At 39.9% G+C, this 21,047-nt stretch overlaps 1 protein-coding gene across 2 annotated transcripts in view; it reads left to right on the top strand.

Annotated features, from left to right (window-relative positions):
- Positions 1-20,426, top strand: part of pms1 (PMS1 homolog 1, mismatch repair system component) — a 35,512-nt gene extending 15,086 nt beyond the window's left edge. Inside the window, exons 1-13 of one of the 2 annotated variants that reach the window (XM_084362077.1) lie at positions 231-308; positions 1,389-1,532; positions 1,637-1,819; positions 2,044-2,146; positions 2,460-2,623; positions 7,559-7,675; positions 11,664-11,786; positions 11,882-12,028; positions 12,107-12,909; positions 15,820-16,293; positions 16,472-16,602; positions 19,024-19,184; positions 20,058-20,426. In XM_084362077.1, the coding sequence (XP_084218203.1) occupies positions 1,401-1,532; positions 1,637-1,819; positions 2,044-2,146; positions 2,460-2,623; positions 7,559-7,675; positions 11,664-11,786; positions 11,882-12,028; positions 12,107-12,909; positions 15,820-16,293; positions 16,472-16,602; positions 19,024-19,184; positions 20,058-20,282 (2,763 nt within the window). In that variant the 5' untranslated portion in view covers positions 231-308; positions 1,389-1,400 and the 3' untranslated portion in view covers positions 20,283-20,426. Of the gene's footprint in view, positions 1-230; positions 309-1,388; positions 1,533-1,636; positions 1,820-2,043; positions 2,147-2,459; positions 2,624-7,558; positions 7,676-11,663; positions 11,787-11,881; positions 12,029-12,106; positions 12,910-15,819; positions 16,294-16,471; positions 16,603-19,023; positions 19,185-20,057 lie in introns of those variants that run through there. The other variant, XM_084362078.1, reaches the window with a different exon arrangement.
- Positions 20,427-21,047: the final 621 nt, after the last annotated feature.

Below are 21,047 nucleotides of genomic sequence, written 5' to 3' on the forward strand. Positions count from 1 at the left end.
GTTAAATCCCACGAAATAAATGCGCATGTCAAGGTTTAGATTACACGTGTTCAAAGTTAGGGAGTTAAAGCTTAACCGTGTTGGTTTTTGGTGCGGCAATCCTTGTGAAAAATCGGTTTCTGAGTACCTGCTAGTCTAAAATCAGGGTGTAAATATCGGAAGTGCTTTTTCTGAGCCCGCCCTTGTGTCACTTCTAACCAATCAGCGTGCAGCAAAGGGGGCGGGAATCAGGCTGTTTCCGGAGTGTGGCTCGTGTGTGTTGTTTATGAAGGATTAATGTGGAGCTGCTGTCAGAAGGACCCGCGAAAGTGAGCGTTTAACTTTCTTATAAAGTAATTTATTAACGTTGATATTCAGGTTAATATGAGTTTGTAATGTCGCCGTTAAGTTGGGCTTTTAATTGTAAGCTACGATGAGTCGTTAGCTAAGATAAGTTGCAGAGCAGCTAGCTAACGTGTAGTGAGCCTACTGTAAACCGCTTTATTTGTGTGTTCGCTGTTACCTGAGGGTTATATTTAATATTTAGTTGATTCTGACTAAATGTCTTCTTGACTGAAAACGATATCTTGACTGTTTGGTCTCGCAGTGAATTGGCATTTGTTGCTATCTAGCTACAGATCTGATATAATCTTACCAGGTGAGGTATTCTGGCATTCAGGTGTCATATTTTAGTTATGTGGTGATTTATACTTTTCTAACCTCATAAACGCTGGTTTTCTTTGTGTGAGACTTAACTTGGAAGCTCTTATTTGTTAGATTTAATATTATTGCTATGATCAGCAGCCATAGATCAGCAGCGATAAATGAGAGCACTTTTATTTCATCAAGATTAATTAAAGGTGCAACATGTAAGAATTGTCCAATAGAAGCCAGCATATCACCAGAGTAACCGCTAACTGCTGCTACCTGTATCTGCTTTTAGCTAGTGAGTAGCTCAGTTAGCCGTGCAGCTGGTGGTCCAGACTGGGTGCTCAGAACATGGGGAAGTGTTGGTTTCCTTTACACCGCCCAGCACCAGAACTTTGAACCCATCCTGTTGATAATTTTAGTGAAGTCTTGAATTTTTTCCAAGCAGAATTCTTACATATTGCACCTTTAATGCCAGTGTGATTTCTTTTGGTGTTTGAGTCAGTTTGGGAAGGTGCCATTTGGACTTCTGGATGTCTGGATCCATCTCAAAACAAAATGTATTTGTGGACCGCTTAGCAGGAGACACAAATGGATTTAAATGTGGTTTTACTGTGTAATTTCTGTGTCGAAATTCTGGCTCATGGAGGCATTTTATCTCACTAAAATCTTAAACATTTTTCAAGGTTTGCTTCACCCCTCCATGTCATGCTGTCATTGTGACTGAAGTACCAAACTAAAACCTGACCTTTCTTCAACAGATAACTTAAATCATGAAGCAGCTGCCTCCAGACACGGTGCGGCTGCTGTCCAGCTCCCAGGTCATCACCTCTGTGGTGAACGTTGTGAAAGAATTGATGGAAAATTCTCTGGACGCCGGAGCTTCGAGCATTGACATTAAACTGGTACAGTGACTAAATGACAGACTTTTGATTGTAAAGGTGGTGACTCCTTCTATTTGCACACTATTTTCTTTAGTCTTTATTATATATTGTATTTCTCATTGTAGGAGAACTACGGTTTGGACCGGATAGAAGTGCGTGATAACGGCCATGGAATCAAAGCTGCAGACACTCCTGTGATGGCCGTGAGACATTTCACTTCAAAGATCTGCAGCCACGACGACCTGGAGCGACTGGAGACGTACGGCTTCAGAGGAGAGGCGCTGGGCTCCGTCTGCGCCGTGGCCGAGGTGAGTGTCTATTAAATTGATGTATAAGTTGTATACATGCACTGAACTCATGAATAGAAAACAAATTCATCTCACTCATGCATACATTCATACAATTTTACAGATAGCCTGACTCATTTATCAGGAATGATCAGGAATGAAATCTACTTCCTGGTTTATCGCTGTACAGTATATAAAGTGTGATGGTTGGTCACCAGATGTCTTATTGATCTGTTTCCCTTCAGGTGTCTGTCATCACAAAGACAGCGGAGGATGACATCAGCACACAGTACACACTCAACTTCACAGGAGGGATTGTTTCTCAGAAGCCGTCTCACTTAGGTCAAGGTGAGGCAACAATCATGGAAGTGTCTGTTTTTATGGAGGGATTACTCATGGTGTGTGCCTTAACAGGAATTAAGTGTTTTTCTATCAGTCGTATGTTTCATTTCTCAATTAATTTGCTGATGAACAAGTCTTAAAGGGATCACATAAAACTCTTGATGATACAGGTAGTATTGGTGTTCATTGTGAAGAGTTTTAAAAATAACACACACCTTGACCATTAAGTTTCGGCCCCATGGTGTCCAAGTAGATCTAGTAGCAAAACTAAATCTTACATCAAAAGCGGTTGCACATCTTTCTTCTCTGTGTTTTTCAGGTACGACAGTGAGCGTACTGAAGCTCTTCAAGAATCTCCCAGTCAGACGGCAGTACTACTCCTCCACCAAGAAGTGTAAGGAGGAAGTGAAGAAGGTGCAGGACCTGCTGACGGCCTACGCCATCATAAAACCTGACCTGAGGCTCACACTCGTCCACAACAAGGTCAGTAAACTTCTCCTCCTTGTTTAGATTTAACCAAAACAAATCTGAAGTTAATGCCAGATGTAACCTATATATAATATATGTTATGTACTATAAACAATGATGACTGATGAAATGTTAAATGTGGTTAAAAGTTAAAATGACTATAAAGGCTGTTTGATTTTTCAAGTTTTTTTGTCATTCGGCAGTAAAAATTCTTGTCTTCATCATTTCCTTGCAGTAAAATGTCAGTTATATTGGAGTTTTTACTGTGTAAAAAACATCAAAAATGTCCTTCGTGCAATATAAATCACGTTTTAGCTACTAGTCCTACTTTGATTAGTTTTGGATTCACTGAACAGAGACAGATAGCAGAGAAGTGGATTAAGCTTCGTGAGGGGTGTGAGAAGTTTCTCAGACATTATTCAAGCTGAAAAAAAAACATTCTCTTCTGTCAAGTCCATAGTGAAGTTTCTGATACTACGATTTTTAGTTTTAAATTTCACTAGAACAGACCACATGTGAGGTTTTAATGGTAAATCTCTGCTCATCCTGTTTGTGCTCCTCCTCTCACATCAACCACAAGGTGTCCTCATTCGTCTTAGAATGACTGAACCAACATCACTGACTCAAATCTCCTTCAGTTTGTGTTAATATGCCATGTATTTGCAGTATAGTGATATACTTGTGGCAGCCTTAATTGACACGTGTTAAAGCACATGTGTGAGACTACATGCTGTGAGATTAGTGCAAAAATACTGGAGCTTCATTTCGATCTTAGAGGGAAAAAAGGGAGAACTGATTGCATGAAGTTCATCTGTCCACTACATTTTTATACTGCTGCTACATCTGGATTTACTACTGCTTATATTATAATAAATCATGATATTTTTAAAGCACTTTCTCAATTATTATTTCCTCTAGCTGATCATTGTAACAGTATTAAAGTGCGAGGAGAAAAATTTACTGGAGACAAAATGAAAATGGTCGGCACAGGAAAACAAGACTGGATAGTTAGTGCACTGATTTTTGTTTTCAAATATATTTTTATTCAACAGTAACACATGATTATTATATATTGTACCAAAGAACATTAACATTAAACATTCATTAACAATAAATAAATAAAAAAAAACAACTACATGCAAACAGTGTTAACAACAGGACAAATGAAAGGAAGGAAAACCTACAAAAAGCCTGGACATCCCCTACAGTCGACACGCTTTCTAAATTTCACTCATTTGATAATGTGAAATACACCAAAAGTGTAAAATGTATAAATGTGAAATGTTTATTGTGGACAGCTTCCTTTGACAGTCGAGTTTGTGTTTGTGCCTCTCTTAAGATTTTCTGTCAGGAGCTCGTCAGGTAAATAATTCATCAAACACCTTCGTGAAGACAGTAATTGTCTCCAGCCTCCTGTTGTTTTGTTGTCAGCGCTAACGCAGGTCGGTGAGTTATGAAATCGTTGCGTGTGATGGAAAATATTAATTAGAAACACAGAGACTGAGCAAGGACAGACTGTCCCACCTGATAGAAGAGGGCTTCTGTGCAGGTTAGTGACTTTTTATTAAAAAAAATCTGAATCTATCTGTAACTATAAAGGACAAATCATAAGTTGGAGGACTTTTAATTAATATGCATGTGGTTAAGAAAGAAATACTCCATTTGATGCACAGAAGACATTCAGCTGCTGGAGAGCACTTTCTAAATATCTAGTTGTTGCAGCAGGAATTCATCAGAGTTTTTAACCAATTACAAAAACATGAGTGAGGATAATATTAACACACTCAAAACATACCACCTCACATGTATTTATCGTGGTGGCAGCTAACAATCACTTTAGTTTCGGATTCATTCAATCATTTTATTATTTTTCTGTTCATCGTTCGGTCTACACAGCATCAGAAACTTGTGAAAAGCTGAACATGACACTTTGAAAAGCAGCTTGTTTTGTCCGACTCCTGTTCCAAAACTCAAACATATTGAATTAATGATGACATAAAACGGAGGAAAGCAGCAAATCCACACAGTTGGAATTAGAGAACATTTGACACTCTGACGTGCTAATCGACTTAAATGATTCATTCATCATCAAAATCATTTAATAAATAAATCAACTTATAATTTTTCCACTAGTTATTAGGCACACTTTATACTAAAATATGTTAATCTTTGAGATAATGTCATGAATGAAAGAGGATTCAGGTGTGACGTAAAGGTCTCCTGCTCCTCGGGAAGGTTCAGATGAAGTGAAATTTGCTGTCATCAGAAATGTTTGTGTCAATAAATATTAAAGGAACAGATGTGTTTACTATAAATCACTATTAATCACATTCTCCAAGAACTAAATCTTATTCTGAATCCTGCTGAAACGTGGCACTTTGCATTTATTGTGCAATATGAACTGTGGAACGTGATGACAACAAAATTTTGCAAATAACATTTATTGACAACAATATTCAGCGTAACAGAAAATCTTCAAGAAACATCCGTGATTATAACGACAACATTCTCAGAGTAAATGCAAAAAATAATCATCATCAGATTATGAGGTGTTATTGTTGTAAAGGAAGCTTTTTTTCTTGCAAAGCGACATTTCAGCGCAAATTATGTCAATATGTAACTTAAATGTGTTCATTTATAAAATAACTACAACGACACTCAGTAGAGTGCATACCTCCGCCAAGTCCCAACAGTAATCCAATATCAAATGAAAAATGTTTAAATCCACCAGATCCAGATTTTATTTAGATTCACATCAAATGTTACTCTCTTACAGACACCAGACACCTAAATACGCTTGATTTTTTTGCATCAAGATCCACGAAAATGTTGAAAAATGCTCCCTTTCACAATTTTAAAGACAATGAGAAAAAAATCCTGGATCCGTCCCTTAATTCGGATCTGCACCAAAAGTTAATGGGGTCTATTCTGGGCCGAGACACATCCTCCATCCAAGTTTCATGGAAATCTGTTCTGTAGTTTTTGTGTCATCCTGCTGACAAACAAACAAACAAATAAAAACAGGTGAAAACAAAACCTGAAAAAGTTTGCAGACTAGTTTTTTTTCTGCAGACTAGCAAGGGTAGCAACATTTAATTGACTTGTCGACTAATCGCACACATCCATCAGAAAAATCAGTCTGTACTTTGAAACTACACAGCTGATAGGTGACCCTAAATCCACAATATGTTGTCTTAAACAAATTAAATGTTTGACTCGTGGCCAAATAAGAGCCTTTAACATGTGTGCATTATCATTACAACTACTCACAGTCACTCTACATATAAATTATTAGTGATAATTATCAGTAATAATAGTTATGTTTTACTTCCATCTTTAAATAATGGGACTATTTTGCAGTTACAGTGTCTGAATAGCTGTAAATGTCCATTAGCAAATGGAAACAGTCAAATAGCGACTTGATTGTTGATGTTGTCATCTTAATTAAATATAATTAACACACATAGCAAAGCAATGCATCATATTCAACAAGGTCCAGATTCACTGACTTTATTTTGAAAGGATTTATCATCAGTCATCAGTTTTCGTCTGAGTCACACTGAAGTTGCATGTTTTTGGTTTAAATAACAAAAAACCCACTAATTGTGTTTTTTAGCAGTTTTTTTAGGCCCGTTATGTTTGCTTACTTTTTATCAGCCGTCTCCTCGGCTGCACAATAAAAACGGCAGTTATTTCAGATTGTTCCATTACATAACATTAGATTAATCAGCCGTGGGACTTATTCAGCAATTAGACATTTCCATCCCTCAATGCTCGTTCCCACCACAGCTAACTGTCAGGTGCCCCAAACACAAATATGGCTGACTGTGAACTGTGATTTGGCTGATTATGACGCCTGAGTAAGTTGCTGAACACAGCTGCGGACTTAACCCCAGATTCAGTTACAGGCTGCAGCCAGTTTGTACACAGAAGTGTATAGGTGCTGTGGGTCACGGAGGGGCCACTCGAACGCCATATAACTTTCATAGAAATGGAGGTTGTCAGGGGAGGGTAGTGAACCCTATTTTGTACAATCAGCACTCAGTTGCCCCTATCCTTTATCTCCAACTCTGCTATTTGGCCTGTGTCGTGTTTCACAGCTTCTTCAGGAACTGTTTACAGGAGTGATCCGTTTACATGTGCCAAATTGCGTATTTAATAGCAGAGACATGCCCTGCAACGGAGTGCATGCTTTTAGAAATCAACACCCGGGAGATATATTCACCGGTGGACACAAACTACAAGCCCACACACGGGTGTCAACATATTTTGTTCCTAAAATGTTTTCTGATCTGACGTGATCCCAAAATGATGTAGATTAATTATTAGGAACATAATCATGAGTTAAGTTACTGAATGCAGCATAAAAACATAAAACATGAAAGTAGAAACTAAATGTTTTTGGATCAGTGTTGTCATTGCAAAGTCCCTAAAATTTGATATTATTTTTATTTCTTTTTTCACGACAAGTTGTTGCAGAGCAGATCTAAAATAATGGTAAAGAGTGTATAACCATTCATTTAACTTTGGCACCAACCACTCTTCCATGTTTTTATATCTAAAGCATAAGTTGTAAACATTAAAGGGGCACTATGCAGTTTTTGGAGAAGAAATTCAAACTCAGAAATATTAATATTTTCCATGTCTGAATAAACAAGCTGTTCTCAGAGGAATGTAAGTTTGAAGTAAAACGATAAGAGAGTGTTTAGTTTGTTTAGGCACAAAAAATCATTCATTGCAGATCTTTCTCTTCTGATTTAAAATTTCTTGCCCACAACTACGTAGTGCACATTTTACATCTGCAGTTTGAATCTCTTCGCAGAAACAAAATGTAAGACCTCCAGTTACTCTGGCGGCTCCGTGGCCCAGTTTCTATCTTGACAGGTGTTTATGCAGTGCGATTCGCCTGATGTGGACTCATGGAAGTTGACTGGTGTCATATTGTTGCAGGTGGTGGTTTGGCAGAAGGCCAAGGTGGCCGATCACAGAAGTGCCCTCATTGCTACGCTGGGGCCCAGCGCCGTTGCCAACCTGCTCCCCTGCCACCATCACCAGGAGCAACCAGAGGTTAGTTAAGGGGAAAAATGCAGAGTGAGAGAGAAATGGAGCAATTCTGCAAAATCATGACTTTTAGAGTTTGTTTGTTACGGATTTCTTTGGGTTTTCATGCACTGAGGGCAGAAAGCATGTGTGTGCATGAGTAGATACATAATTTCACATACTGTATGTATCAGGCTTCTGGTTTCATGATCAGCTGTTATTTTTATTGTTCCACATGGACCGTTAATCAGCTGGACAAAGTCACCTTTGAACATCTTAAATGATGCAGAGACCGCGTGGAGCGCAGTGCACTCTGACGGATGAACATCGCGGCCACATATCACGGCTGAGCTGGCACAGCTACACCTCCCGCCTCGTGCACACACCTTGCACTCTGTGCTCTCAAACTGTGGCTCTCATGTCCCTCTGCCCTTCATTATGGAGCCATTCTGGCAGTTGATCACACACGTGCAGCCTTAATAAAGCTCGTTGTCACACAGTCCATCCTGAAGCAGCATTTAATTTAGTCTCATTATCGGAACAGATTCAAATCAAATAGTGCTGAACAGTTAATCAAAATATTAGCGAAATCACAGAGCCCCTTGTTAGCCCAATGCTAACAAGCACATGCAATGTAACCTCATTGATTCAACTCCAGCTGTCAACCTTTCTCGCATGTCATACCCCGTTCTCTCTCGCTTCCCATTTCCTGTCTGCATCCTTAACTTTCACGGTCCAATAAAGGCACAAATGTGCCCCGAAAATATCTTTAAAAATTACAATTATATTAAATTATTGTCGAAATCGCTGTGTGGCCAAATGCAGCATGTAAATCACTGAATTGGGCTGGATTTACATCGCGTTTTTCTTCTTTTGTTCTTCTGATCAGGCACGATACAGCACTTCCTATTCAAAGCGCCCCACAATATTTTTATACTCGCCCATTCACAAACACACTTGCACCAAAGGAGCAGCCATCACATGAAATTTGGTGTTCAGTATCTTGCCCAAGGACACTTTGACGTACAATCTGGCCCCAGATTGAGCCACCGACCTTCTGATTAGTGGAGGAACCGCCTCCTAGCCGTCTCATGGTATGTCACAACATATATTAGAAATAGAAAGAGTAGAGCTCGACCTATACTGCAGTTTTGGGGCTGATACCAACATTAGGAAGTAAAAAAAATTCAGATACTAATATTTACCAGCCAGTGTACTAATTTTTACATTTTTTGCAATGATCCCTCAAATGTGTTCATCAGACACTTGCGACAGAAATATGTAACAGAGATATTTTAAACTTTGTTGACTGAAATGATATAATATTGATAATAATCCAAGCATCTTTTTCTGTGTTATAATCTCAAAAAACAAAGTTTTTCATATCGCCACATATTGGAGAGCATGTATGCCGATACTGATGTATCTCTGCCAATATCAGCTGATCGTACCAGTTTGGCTCTAATACAGATGTTCCCTGACCTCAGGTCTCATTCTCCAGATGTCAGGGAACAGACTCCTCTTGTTTGGTACAGATTCAACAATTTAACTCTTCTTTTTTTCAGTGAAAATGAAATGCTAAAATTACCATTTCCACTAAAGACGTTAGTCATATCGCTGTCGCAAAGTCTGCCAAAATGATATTTTTTGCATATCTTTCAGCCCTAATGTGACATGTGGTTTGAAATAATGATTTATCTTTCGTCTCAGGAATGTTTCTGAACAATCTCTTTTCTCTTCGTCATTTTGTGACGCCTCATGAAAAATAAGGACTCAGACAACATGCTTGAAAACGTTGACTTGCACTCAGAACTACATGACGACGACTCAGTGACGCAGTTTGATGTGTTTTCTTTAGGTCTAATTTGAGCTGTCAGTGTTGCATTAAATGCCAAGTTAAGATGGATCCTTTCTGCAGAGCAAATGAGAGCATGCACGTTATACTTGACCGTGAGCTAATCACCTCATCATGAACGCCTGGTCTGAAGCCAGCGAATGTGGTCAGTTGGTGGCTGGCCAACTATTTCTCTTGCCCTTTTCTCTTGAGTTCTTTCCTGATGAAGAGTGAGTGCTTTTTGTTAGCTAAGCTTTGCGGTGCTGATCGTAATTGAATTACTGTCGAGCGGTAACTTTCTGCTTGGTCACGGTAGGTGTCATGTGGCTCGTACCTGCTGCCAGGCTCCCAACTAATTTAGTCTGACAGATATGGAGCAGCCCTTTTCACCCCGTTTCTCTCTCATTTTCCTCTTTGTTGTTGTTATTTTGCTGCAGCACTTTGGTGCCCACTTATGAGAACAACCTTTCACCTTTTCCTCTGACTCCCTGTAGCAATGAAAGGGAACTTTTCTCCTCTTTGTCCCCAAGACCAAAGCTTAGTGATCAAGGGAACCAGGTTGACAATTTCACCGGGGCCTCGCTCGGGGAGAGTTGTGAGAGCTATTCCTCTGCAGAACAAAATGTGACACTCGTTTTTGGCAGCGTGACTACAAATAGCTGCGGCCCTTTGGGGCCAGAGGTGCCATTCGTGCTCTCATAAAGTGACCCTAATGAGCAGAAATAGAGAGAAGCATATGTGCCCCGACCTGAAACCGCAGTTCATTTATTAACTTCATTGGCGTGCGTTGCTGCTAATAACGAGCCCGAGGCCATGTGGGAAAAAAAGAAAAGAAAAGCGGAGCTATTCCGCTTGCAATCTGTAGGACATTAATAGCTTTCCATAATTTCTTACAAGCTTACAGTTTTAAGTGCAATTGTTCAGTTTTATGTCGAGTCATCAATTTCAGCTCATGAGAACTGCCTCTGGCGGGATTCTGGGTGAAAGGTCATCATGTATGATGCACATTTTAACCAGCCGGTTGGGCGTGCTCACGGTGGAGGCTGCATATCGAAACACAAACTCAAACGTCTCACTGTCTTTCTTGATTGTTTCACAATTTACAATGAAAATAAGTTTAATATTAAGACATCAAACGTGTAAAGGAGTTGTTCACTGATCCTCCTCATTACACTGTGTATGTACAGTTAGTTTGCTGTGACCGGTGCCTGTTTGTGCACAACCAGAACGAATGGCTCTGTTCCCAGCTGTGCAGCTGTCAGTGGAGTGGATCAACCGTGCCATCCTAATTGAAAATGTAATGATCGTAAAGTTTATGTAATATCAGCCAGCTGCTGAGCATGTCAGTTTGAAAAAATGTTTGCACAAGCATGAAGGTCTCATTTCAGGAACCTCACTGCCAAATTCAGTCCATTATGACGACTCAGGATGCATGGCACATATCAGGCTGGATTTATTGACCCGTTAATGGGAACTGTAGGATGCTTTCACATCAGGGAACCTGGACCCGGATATGAGTGACCCCAAATTCCAGTTTGTTTGATTAGTGCCCGAGTCCTTGAAAAGGGGGTCTCGAGTACGGTTCATGTATACTCGGGTGCGGTTCGCATCAGGTGTGACAGCAACTTTACCAAAATATTGAAGTTGACCGCTATAATATGTGTTGATGATGCAAGTGTTTGCTTCCTCTTCTATGTCTATATTGGCGGACCCCAAACCAACTAGTGTGCATACACACAAGTGTACACGGGTACGGAACGACATTACTGATTTGAAAGCTGACCGGTCGGGAAGAGAGGCTGATTTAGTTTTTTTGTTTAGATCCCATATAGGTCAAACGGAGAAACACAAAGATTTATTGTTTAAAATGACATCAGTGGCAACAACACTGGAAATGGAATAAATATAAATCACCACAAGCATCTTTTCCTGCTTTGTGTTTTTTAAAAAGTTTTCATATGAGCTGAAATTGACATCATATCCACCGATACTGATACAGTATATCTGTGATTTGCTGATATCTGCCAATCCAAATATCGGTCAGGCTCCAGTTATGAACAGTTATCTCATCGTCATTGGCTGAAAAGGATCCATATCATTCATCCCTAATTACGACTGTTGCTTGTTATGTAGTGTGATTTTACCTTAATGTATAATTTATTTTGTTTTGTTTTATTTCAGATTGTTTTAGAGGGCTTTTTTCCAAAACCTGGAGCAGATCACTCCTCGACAAGCTCATCAAATCCTGACAAAACATTTATATTCATCAACAACAGACCCGTCCACCATAAAGATATAATGAAGGTAGAGTCACTTTAAATAACTCCAAACAGCAAAGATTATACAAGAAGTACTTGTTTTGTATCTAATGACATTTTTTAAATTTCATTTTATGTCAGTTGTTGCGTCAACACTACACCGCTCAGTATCCGGATGACTCAGCCCAAAACCGTTATCCCATCCTCATGCTCAAAGTTACAGTGCCACCCTCTTCAGTCGACGTCAACCTGACGCCAGACAAGACCCAGGTTCTTCTTCAGGACAAGGTAGCTATACAACCCGAGCCTGGACAGATGTGACTCGAAATTAAATTCTGTTTAACGTCAAGTTTTTTTGACATTTAGGAGGCCGTCCTGACCGCAGTAGAGGCATTTCTAGTTTCTCTCTATGGCTATCGGCCTCGTGATGACCCTCCAGCTGAGAAGCAGCTCGTCCATGAGAAGTCTCCCTCGCCGTCTAGTTCTTTACAGACTGACGCTTCCCGACTGGACAGTGAAGACATTTTAGAGACGGATGTTGATCTCAGCAACCACAATGGTAACCTCCTCAAAGATGCACCTAAACATGGTGACACAGCCGTAAGAACTGATGCTGCACTGGACCCTGAGACCCCAAACAGCAGCTCTTCTTCTATAGCAGAGGACTGGATTGTCAACCAGATCCCAGCAGGACTCGAGTCTAACTTTTCTCTCTATGATGACCAGACAGCAGAAACGGGTTCAGCAAACAAGTCTCCCGAGAGACTCGAGGACGATACTGCTTCAGGTGCAGAGACAACCAAAGACCAGTTATCAGCTGAGGACTGGAGCCGGGGGACGGCTTTGACCGACCCCGTATCAGGAGAACCCCTTCAGCCCGTCAGAATCCACCAACCTTCAAAGAACAATCAACCTGACTCAGATGAAGTCAAGAGTCCGAGCAGCTCAAACAAAAAGATGCTCAACGCCATCACGGAGAAGCGTGCTGCTCTGACGGCCTACGACCTGATCAGCAACCGAGCCATGAGGGCACCGCTGTCTCCCGCCGCCCTGTTCGAGAAGGAGGCCAGAGCCGAGGTCCTGAGGGAGAAACCCACAGCCAGCCTGCAGGATATCAGCGACGCCGTCCACGAGAGGTGGAAAAATCTGAGGGAGGAAGACCGTAAGAAGTGAGTTTCCAGACCTTCACCTTTCCAAGCAGTTGTTTCCACGTCTTGTTTTTTGCAGGGCAGAGAGAGGGGGGAAAGTCTGACCTGTCAGTCGCATGTGAAAGGCCTCGTCTGGAAATTTTGTTGATATGAGCTGTGTTTCTAATTTCCAGACAACTGTGTCTAATAGGGGTTTAGGTAGATGAGTTTTCCCGCAGTGCAACAGGTATCACTGATGTCGAAATGTCCTCTCATTTCCAGAGAATGCCATCTATCCAGAGAACGCACATGTCTCACACATGTGGAAGATTTTATTCAACATGTATTTAATATTAAACCCACTGACATTTTTATTTATTTCCCATACATTCAGTAGTCCAATCATACAAGGTCCCAGTGGGTCCTTGTTTGTAAAGTAAAACGTGTGACAGACAGCTTTATGATGAAGTACTGCAGCGCTGCAGAGATGGCCTGGTCCACAAATCTTGTTCTCCAGATGTAAGAAAACATGTTTGTTTGGTTCAGACCCCAACAAATGTCACATCATCATGATTTTAATCGTTATTTAAATATCTTTCCCAACTGTGGTGAATCATATCACAATCACAATATCTGTCAAGACAATTAAATACAAAATACTACCCTGCTTGAAAGTTTGTGAAAAATTAAGTCTTTTTGAAAGAAGACATAAATAAACAGTACGTGGGTCATTGAAAGATTTTAAATTTATAGACAGTTTATAGTTTTTTTGATATTTCTTTTATTTAACATTAGTTAATAGGTTTTTCATAGGTTTTCATTATTTGGGTCCTTGAATTTGAGGGAATTAGGCATGGAAAGTCCTTGAATTAGATGTTTAAGAAGTTGTGGGAATCATGTTCATAATGAAACTATGACAAAGTTTAAGAGACACTAACTGACATGACTTAATCTTTATATACAGTCTATATTTCCGGATCTCTGATTAGAAATCCCAACAAAAATGTAATCTCTAAATGTTTCCAGGTTCACACGAGTCCCTTTGACCATTTAAAGTCTCACCTACACACTTACTTCAACAAGTGGCATGAGGAGTGACACATAGTTGGCTAGTCAGGACCAGATTTGGCGCAGGTACAGATGGAGGTAATGAGTGTTTGTGTTTGACCCCTGCTCCCCCCCCTACAGTCAAAGGATTTACATTAATGAAGGTAAGACGGGGATGGAGTTATTTAAAAAAAAAAACAAACAAACAAGGGAAAAAATGGTGCGTCATCCTAAAGACTCAAGATGTTTGATTCTGATTCAATTCTGAGATCGAAACACATGACAATCATTTATAAAACAGTGATATTAACAGGTCAGAGAGCACAACACACACAGGCCATGAGTAACTTTTAAGTCATTTTCATTGCGTCAGAACCAATTGTGAAATAAGAAGTGAGGTAAATCATGTCACGTAGTCATTAGTACCTAAAGTGGTCCAGATGCACACGGACACGTCAGAGCTCAGCCAGTAGCATCATGGAATAACTCCGTTATACTGCACTGAAGGCACTTCAACCCAATTATGTTAGATTACTGCATACCAATTTAAAGTAATTGCAAAGTTGGAAACTGTGTATCAGCAGTAGTTGGGGCCTTATATAAGGTATGGACGAGTGTATGGAAAAAGACATCTGGCCCTGCCGTCATGAAACATGAAATAAGACGTGGCGAGGACTTGGCTCCTTTCAGCGCCACTGTTAAGTGGCACACCAACTTCTAGGAATTTCACTTACACAAGTTCACAGAGCAGGTTATTTGAATAATGGGGTGCTGAAGTGTAAGCCCTAATGCTTAACATATGAAGATCTATGGAAACATGAGTTGGCAAATAACTGTTTTGCTGAGGAAGGCACCCTGTATATTTCTATATATATCTCCAACTCCCAACATGTCCTCTGCATGTACAGTGGGACCAAGGTTGTACTCAGAGTCTAAACTCTTATTTTAGAACAAACTGTAATATGTTTAAGTAGACAACAGCAGATGGCAGCTTAGCAGCTGAGCTACACAAACATTAAAGGAGGTTATCAACAGGTTACAAATGTCGTTTCAACAGCAGTTTAATGGCTAATTTGAGTGTGAGGCAAATCTTAAATATGTTTTAAAATATAGTTATTTCAGTGCCGTTGTTCAATGTTCAAACCGAACCCAAAATAACCCTGGTGACATCATCAGGGTTATTTTTTCACCTAAACTTCTTTCTTCTTTAATTGTGTACATTGATGGTGAAATAATAATAATAATCAGGCGGCCAAAAAACTGGCACATCCTTCAGGACTTGCCTGAAGTGGATTAAAAGTTAAATGTCATTTTAATCTTTATATAAGTAAATGAATCAGAACTAGGAGACTGTGTATTAAAGATGCAAAGCAATAAAATTCTTGCAAGTCAAATTTTTTTAGAACGAACTTGTGCTATTTTCTGTATCCAATAAGAGGCGAGATGGTTCACTCCTCAGCAACATGTGTTTAATAGAGCCTGACCGATTTTTTATTTTTGGAGCTGATGCCGATATTAAGAGAGTAAAACAAATTCTTATATTGACATATCGGCCGATATGCAAAGATTTTTGGCAATGATCCCTCAAATGTGTTTAGCAAACACTTATGTAATGGAGGCAGGATATTTTTATCGTTTAAAATGACATCTGTGCACTAAAATGGTCAACATCAATGGGAATTTAATAACTAGAAATTATCCCGTGCATCTTTTTCTGTATTAGATGTGGCAACGATACCGATACATCTGTGATTAGCCAACTGATATATCGGTCGGGCTCCAGTGTTGAATTTTTTACCACTTGCCTGGTCGGGCAAGTGAATTTCTACATTTACTAGCCCACAGCGATATTTTACCTGTCACTACTGGCACTGTGACTCTAAAAGTCTTGGTTGTGCTCTGCAGGTATGAGGAGAAGGCAAAAAAACACCTGGAACACCACGACCAAAGGACCAAGCTGGCCTCTGCTGAAGGCCCCGCAGAGACGAGCATGATCTCACCGAGGGTCCACGCACAGGGCCAGAAACGCAAAGCCCCGCTGTCCAACCAGAAGCTGCTGGACCAGCTCTTCTCCGCACAGCCCCAGAAGAAGAGCAGGAGCACCGCGACGGCACCGAAGCCCTCGCTGCCCCTCCCCTGCAGCGTGCCTTCCCTTCGGCTGCAGCTCCAGCGCCTTTCATCCCAGAGCAGCGCAGTGCCACGGGGCCTCCGTCTTGTAAACCGGCTGGCCTCTCAGAGCGCCTGGGTCATTTTATGTGGTCAGAGGCTCATGTTGTTAAACCCATTTCGAGTGGAGGAAGCCTTGCTGTTTAAGAGACTCCTAGAGAATAATATACTTCCAGCAGTGAGTCTGCAGAACCCTATACAGTTAACAGATGGGTAACGTATCACTCACCTCTCACCAGAAAAATGACATTTGTTTTCTTTGTGGAAAAACTGCACACTCATCCAATTTCTTTACACACAGCACATATATGTTTGAGAAGCTTATCTAATGTCCGAAAATATAAATATACTAATGTTGTATTTTAAACATCTCATTGTCTCTCTTTTCTAGAAGTCTAGGGGGGGCTGAATATACTGAGGCTTTGTGCAACATGGAGAAACAAAGTCCTGAGCTGGACGGAGGGGCCTTCTTCTCCGATCCCAGGCTTGTTGCTAATGGCTTTAAAATCCATCTCACTCCAGGTACATTGGGAATAAAATTTCAGGCTGTAACGCAGTCGTACTGTAGCAAAATAGTGCTAACAGGGACGTAAACATAGGCGCCATAGTACGACGTAGCAGGTCTACAACTATCAGAGAACAAGCCTTTCTTATTTTTAGAGTCACGCTGTTTAAAGGTCTCATGGATTGTCTAGTTTTAGTTAACAAAATGTTCGAGCTGTTTGCAATCATTAATGTCATAGTTCACCAGTCACTTAGAAATGTCAAACATACAGTCACGACTAACTGGATTACAGGCAATTATTTCTTTGTATCGGATTAGTTGTGGATAAAACAAAATATTCCCGTTCCTCAAGAAATTTGTTGACTGCATGAGGAAATAGAAAAATTGTATATCTTAAGAGATAAGAGATAAAGGTTCAAACAATCTAGTATTTTTTATTTTTTTTTATTATTTATTTAAAAATGTTTCCTTCTTATAAATGGATCATGACAACTTTAATTATACCTTTAACATGTTATGACAAGTTATAACATGACTGTGTTTGTTTACAGGTCTTGGGGAATACTACTGCATGTGTGAAAAGTTGCATTGTGGGTAATGTAGGCAACAGGTTTTGAAAAGGAAGTGCATTGGAATAAAACGGTGATATCTCTGGTTCTGCTGTATCGATTTTGATTTGTTTTTCAACTGTCCATGAGTCCAACAGTGTTAAAGGAGTGCAATGCCAGTGGTCTGCTTTATATAACTTGGTGCCTACATTACCCACAATGCAACTTGGCAACAGAGTGACATCAATGGAGGTAATTTATCAGATTACATGCAGCTTCCTCTGGAGCCACAAAAAGCTTTGTACTACTTTTTTCACATATGCAGTAGTACTAAGACCTGTAAACACACTTTAATGTGCAAAATTGGTGGAATTATCCTTTAATCACTCAGTATAGGTACACAGCCACAGGACCTTTATTCACACATGGAGTCTGTGACGAGTTATCTTTGAACCTAAGCACATATTTCAGGCTGTATTACAGTAAAGCGATGTAATTTTCTAAACTCTTCTACTTCTTCTATTCCTCTCCTTTACCTGTTTAGTCATTATATCCACATTACTGATGATTATTGATCAGAAATCTTGTTAATATTGTGTTAATATTTTGCCAAAGCACCAAGATATCAATACTGAAGTCAGGCCTATTTGGTCAAAAATAAATGTGATATTAATTTTGTCGCCCAGTTTGTTTTAGGGCCATTTGAAGCATTTAAAACGTATTTGATGATTATCTGGATAATTTTGTGAATCGTAATTATTTTGGCCGGGATAATTGTGACATGAAATTTTACTAAGTTGGTGAGTAAAGTGCAGCTCGTATAAGATGTAAATGCAAATAAATGGACAAAGCAGGTTTTTTTTAGGGAGATCACACTTGTGGTTCTGATATTGATCGCTCATAGATTGACTGATTTTTCTGATCACAGTATATATCAGTGTAGTTTAACATATAATAAATGAAGTGAATACAAATCATAAACACAATCCAAAGATAAACCTACTATTGAACTTGTGCTTTTTCCAGCTTCTTCGTCGTTATCGTGACATTATTTTCCCCGTTGGTTTGCAAAGGGTATAACGTGTGCTGTGAGTGTCGGTTGTTTTTGTTGCTGGAACGGTTCACCTCAGTTGACATTGGCTCTCTGCCCGACAGAGTGGTCTCACAGTGGGTTCGTACCCCAGTGTGCAGGTGATGAGAATGGTTGCCCTTTAAGAAATTCGAGGAATTTTCATTTGGCACTGCCAGCCTCGGTGGGTGTGCATGGGACTGAAGTTAGCGGCACATACGAGATGGTTTCATTGCACAATCTGTGCTGCAGATCTTCTGTTTTTGTTAGGATTGTTTAACATGTGATACACTGTTTGTTTTATAGCGTGATACTACAGAGTCATAGATTTCAACATTGGAAAAAACACAAACAAATATGTGTAAGGAGTTAAATATTCTGCTATTACAATAAGGACATTTTTTCCTGTCAGTTGTTGCTCTCTACATCATTTATATTTTATGCAGTCTTACACAGACAACACAACCAGCACAGAAATATGTATGAAATTTTATAACTGTCTCTACTTCTCCAGGTTTTTTTTTGTTTTGTTTTTTTGTTTTCATTTTGCATCCAAAGTCGTGTATCAGAAATATAAATTGTGCATGATTTGCAGTATTTCCTCACGAAATGAGAAGCTATCATTCTTCCACCCTACAAGACAACTTCCTTCCAGTCTGCTGGGGCTTCTATTAGTCATTTAACACTCCATTTGGCCCTTCGCTTGTTTGACTTGGTCATGAGTCCGGCCGTAAACCACAATATTTATTTATTATTCTTTCCTGGAGATAGTAGTAGCGTCTGGAGTATATTAATCCTTGTTTTCTGCTTGTTTTGGCCAGGCCTCACGTCAGCCGAGAGACATCTGGAAGTGACGGCAATGGCAGACTACGTGCCTTTCCTCGGCGTGGAGGACCTCAGGGAGATCCTCGCTGCAGTTCTGCACAGGAAGGCCACGACCGTGAAAGAGTGCCGGCCACTTAAAGTGACAAACTACCTACAAGTGAGAGATGCTACGAAGAGATTAAAGGGGTTAATTTGTAAAATGTGTCCAGAATTTCAGTGTAAAGAATTCAAAACATGAGCTGAACAGAATGTGAAGATTCAGCAGCGCTTTGTACTCTGTTGCAGAGATATCTACTGAAGTTAGCACGCTGACCAGCTAAAAGCTAACCCGTCCTGTCTCGTGATACCACTTTGTACCACAAGAGGTGATAGTGTGATACCCCTTATAGTTTCAGCTGGAAGATTAATTAAGAGTTTAATAAATCAACAAAATTAACTCACAAAATCATAAGAAAGGAAATGTTTTTACACCAGTTTCTCTTCTAAACAGAAAATACAACCACACACCGTCTGAAATCAAGTTTCTCAAGCTTAATTGCATCATTAACTCATCATAAAACACACTTAATTCAAACTGACATAAACTAAAATTGTTTTCTCACAGTCACTTTTGGTTTGGTGAAATAAATCCTCAATTCACAGAGTCAGATGTGGAAATATTCTGACCCTATGCTCTGGTTAGAGCAGCTGTAAATCGCCTCCTTACTGCATCCCCTGTCGTCAAGCTGACCCTCGTCGATCTCGGACGCTGCCCCCCGGGATCTGAGGTTGCAGTGTGGGCGGTTTCCTGTCTGCTAATAAGGGCCATTTAGCTCCATGGCTAACTGAGCTACTTGCTAAAAGCAGCGATAGTCACTCCAGCCAAAGATCGCTACATCAAAGAGTATATTGAGCAGCAGTTAGCGGTTATGCTGCCCCCTACAGCATTTGAATTCTGTCCATTTCTTACAAATTCCATGTTTAAAAATGACATTACTCTATCTTTATCTTTGTTTGTTTGTAATATTAAATATCTGAATTTCTGTTGCAGGGGGAAGCCGTACGACTCGCCCGTCAGTTGCCCACAAATTTATCTCGGGAAGACGTGGAGGAAACCCTGCTCAGGATGGAACAGCAGCTCGGTGAGAACGGCCGGACCTGCATCCACGGACGACCGTTTCTCCAACACTTATCTGACGTCCCTTCTACGGACGAGGAGGCAGAAGCTCTGCTGAAGCTGAGGCCTTTAGAGCTTAAAGAAGTAGATACTTTATAGAAAAATATAGGCAGTGCAATATCTGTCTTGTTGAAAAGCAACTGGTTGCTCTCAATGGAAGCTACCTGACATGCTTCTTTTTTGATCTAATGATTTTCAACTTCGTTACAAACAAAAACATAAAAATAAAGATATTTTTCCACATTTTGTTCTCGTTTTATGAATCTTTAATAATAAATCACTGTTCATACAAATATGGACAGTATTTTCAGCAAAAGATTCAGAAGTGGGACATAGCTTAAGTACATATTTGAGGTATTTTACTTGAGTATTTCCATTTTATGCAACTTTATACTCTACTCCACTGCATCTCAGAGGCAAAACATTTCCGTTTTACTCCATTACTTTGGTCTTTCAGTTTAATTAATTTTCAGATTACAATTTTTCATACCCTTTCAGTTCAGTGAAAACCTTGTGTTTCTAAATGTGTTGATTTTCTTTGTTTTGAGAAAATTCTCCTACTTCTTCAAAATAAACTATTACATTTTGACAAATGCAGATGTCGTAGGTCTCGAGAAAAGATAATGAGTCAGTCACACGGTACAAACATGGTAAATCCAGTGTCAACGATAATGCCACACAGTAGAGAGCATACCTCCGCCAAGGCCCAACAGTCCCCTTTCGTACTCATAGAAACCAGCCACCTAAATACACCTATTTTTTTTCATCAACATCCATGCTTTACAACACAAATGTCGAAAAATGCCAATGTTAAAGAAAGTGAGAAAAAAAATCCTGGATCTGTCCCTTTATCCGGATCCGTAA

The sequence above is a fragment of the Pagrus pagrus genome, assembly GCF_965226575.1.
Source record: "Pagrus pagrus genome assembly, chromosome: 9".
Classification (NCBI taxonomy): Eukaryota; Metazoa; Chordata; class Actinopteri; order Spariformes; family Sparidae; genus Pagrus; species Pagrus pagrus.